The sequence below is a fragment of the Limulus polyphemus genome, unplaced genomic scaffold, assembly GCF_000517525.1.
Source record: "Limulus polyphemus unplaced genomic scaffold, Limulus_polyphemus-2.1.2 Scaffold2742, whole genome shotgun sequence".
NCBI classification, from domain to species: domain Eukaryota; kingdom Metazoa; phylum Arthropoda; class Merostomata; order Xiphosura; family Limulidae; genus Limulus; species Limulus polyphemus.
This window is the reverse complement of record NW_013668352.1, coordinates 142717-145743: the sequence shown is the minus strand read 5'-3', so window position 1 is coordinate 145743 and position 3027 is coordinate 142717. Positions and strand designations below refer to the sequence as shown.

Below are 3027 nucleotides of genomic sequence, written 5' to 3'. Positions count from 1 at the left end.
GTCAAACTGGATTAATGTCACAAATGGGGTACCTCAGGCTCAGTCTTAAGACCTTTGCTCTTTTTGACTTACATTAATGACAAAGATGAAGGGATAGTCAATAAATTACTTAAATTTACAGATGATATTAATGTCTTGGGTGTGGCTAGCTGTGAAGAGGATGCTGCTGATTTACAAAAGGATTTCGATTATTTAGTGAGTTGGGCAAATAAATGGCAGATGGGTTTTAATTATAATAAATGTAAGATAATGCATGTGGGTTATCATAACCTGAATTATAAGTATAATTAGGATGGGAATAACCTTAACAGTGTCATAAAAGAAAGGGATCTTGGTGTAATAGTTGATCAGTCTCAAAAGCCATCTATGCAGTGTGCTGTTGCTAGTGGTAGGGTAAATAGGATTTTAGGTTGTATCTACAGACATATTGAATACAAATCTATCTATGTTATAATTTCATTGTACAGGTCACTGGTTAGGCCATATTTGGAGTATTGTGTCCAGTCTTGGGCTCCTTACCTTAGGGAGGACATTGAATTGTCGGAAACAGTTCAGAGGAGGGGTACTAGAATGGTGCCTGAGATGGAGGGGTTATAATATGAGGAGAGACTAAGATCTTTGAAACTCTTTTCTCTTGTAAAAAGAAGAGTTAGGGGGGTGACTTGATGAGTTGTTTAATATTGTTAAGGGAATTGATAGTGTTGATGCATCATTTATAGAAAATTTGATTGAGTTGTTTAATATTGTTAAGGGAACTGATAGTGTTGATGCATCATCTTTTTCATATTTAATGGTGAGAATAGTAAGACTAGGTGACATAAATATAAATTCTGGCAGGGTAGGATTCATCTTCAGCTAAGACAGTTTTATTTTTCTAAAAGGGTGGTTGGCCTCTGGAAAAGGTTGCCTTTAGATGTTGTGGAGGCAGTAAATTTAAGTAAAAACTTGATAACTATATGAATGATAGGGCTGGTTTTAAGATTTTTTAATAGTTTTAGTATAGACGGGACAGCTGAGATGGACCAACAGGTCCCTTGTTGTCCCTAAACATTATGTTATATGTTATGTTGAATTAGACCAATCAGTTTGTTGGTTACAGCTTCTCTAATAACATATGAAAATATAAACAAACAAAATCGTCAGTTAATTCTACAAATCAATATCCTGTGTATTTTGTTTGTTTTAGAGCAAAGTCACCGCGAGGAATCGAACCCTGGATTTTAGCACTATTAGTCATTAAACTTACCGCTGTCTTCCGTTATTTTACATAGAAAATTAGTGATCTCACCGAGTTATTTTGGTCAGTTCTTTCCACTGAGTGTCGTAACAGGCAAACATATAAAACAGCTCAAGGTGATGCAGTTTTTGGACCCCACCGGTACTTAATGACATAAAAACAATTACTATTTTGAATGTTAATAGGAATCAGTGTCTGAAAGCTAGACAAAAAATATAACAAGATGCATTATCACTTGGAGTCTTTATCAGCAGCGTTGGTAGCTTACGGCTTTCATTTCATTTTAAAGTAGAGATGATAAATATCTTAATAATGATGTTGAATATACAGGCATTAATCATATCTTGTATACTCGAGTCTTGTGTGGATCTTTTGATTGCATGCATTAACAAGGTACTACTTGTTTACTACATGTCTTTCCGGTTGGTCTTCACTTTGGGAAGTACAAAACATGTAAAATTCCCGTTTTTAACAGATCGAACACAAATAAAATAAGTTTCGTGGAAGAGTGTAGTTTCTGTTAATTGGTTTGTTCTACGCAATGGAATGTTTCTTTTTTATCCGGCTCTCATTTACTTACATATCGGTTACAGCATTCGAATAAAAAACTTCAGTTAAAGTATTCGGATAAAAAATAAGTTAACAATTTCATTTACATTATTCTAATAACAAAAAATCAGTTAAACACTTCAGTTAAAGTATTCAAATAAAAAATCAGTTAAAACTCCCAGTAATAAATATTGGCGTGCTATTATGAAAATAGAAGTCGTATTAACTGAAATCCCTGTAGTCAGTGTTGATGTGTAATATGGGGAAAAAAGGAAAAATTACCCTTATTGTGGTTGTATCTTGTTGAGTTCTATTACATCCATTCAGTGTTTCTTTGCATTATGATTACTTGTACGTGTATTTGATTGCATCTTTTTAACAGCTAAAGGAGCCTGGTTACCATTGGACACCCACCATTGTGTTAGTTGCATCCTCTAAATAGCTAAGTAAGCCTGGTTACCATTGGACATCTACCAAGGTGTTAGTTGCATCCTCCGAATAGCTAAGTAATCCCGATTACCATTGGACATCCATCAAGGTGTCAGTTGGATCATGTAAACAGTTTAATTGAACTATTTTTACCTTTCTAACATATTCAACAAATTCCACATGATTAACTGAGAATGATCGTTTTTGAAAAAAGTTCGAAAACAGTCGAACAGATCTTGAGATTGTCCATCTAACCGCACGTGGACACAGATTTACGGAAACTAGTTTTTTCGGTTTGAGTTAAAAGTTTGTTATATTAAAATAGAATCGTATGATGGTAGCTTGCTGCGTTACAGTTTAATATCTCGAATTTTACTTAATGAAAGGAAGTTTTAAAATAAGAGTTTTTATGACAACGTGTATAATGAAATCCTCTGGATCCTTTAGAAATTATGAATACCGATTTTGAAGAAGTTTCACAATCATTTCCTTTATTGTATAATTTCAAGTCCTCAGTATTTTCATGCGTTTCTATATAATTTTCTTACAGGAATCTAGGTCTCCAAGGTATTGACGTTCTCAGGAACCCCCAAGCGTACCTGTTAGGAACACGGCCCCTTTGCACGCAGCTTGCTGGACTGTCTCGTGGCCAGACCAAGCTATGCTACCTCTATAGGGACCACATCCCACACGTGGGGCGCGGGGCTCAGCTGGGAATCGCAGAATGTCAGTGGCAGTTCAGATATCGCCGCTGGAACTGTTCCACTGTTGATGATTCGAGCGTTTTTGGGCCTGTCTTAAACATAGGTAAG

The 3027-nt window shown here is 35.5% G+C and overlaps 1 protein-coding gene across 1 annotated transcript in view; it reads left to right on the top strand.

Annotated features, from left to right (window-relative positions):
• The window catches only part of LOC106467796 (protein Wnt-5b-like), a 37164-nt gene that overhangs the window by 5408 nt on the left and 28729 nt on the right, over positions 1–3027 (top strand). Inside the window, exon 2 of the mRNA XM_013928174.2 lies at positions 2766–3022. Coding sequence (XP_013783628.2) covers positions 2766–3022 — 257 coding nt within the window. The remainder of the gene's footprint in view (positions 1–2765; positions 3023–3027) is intronic.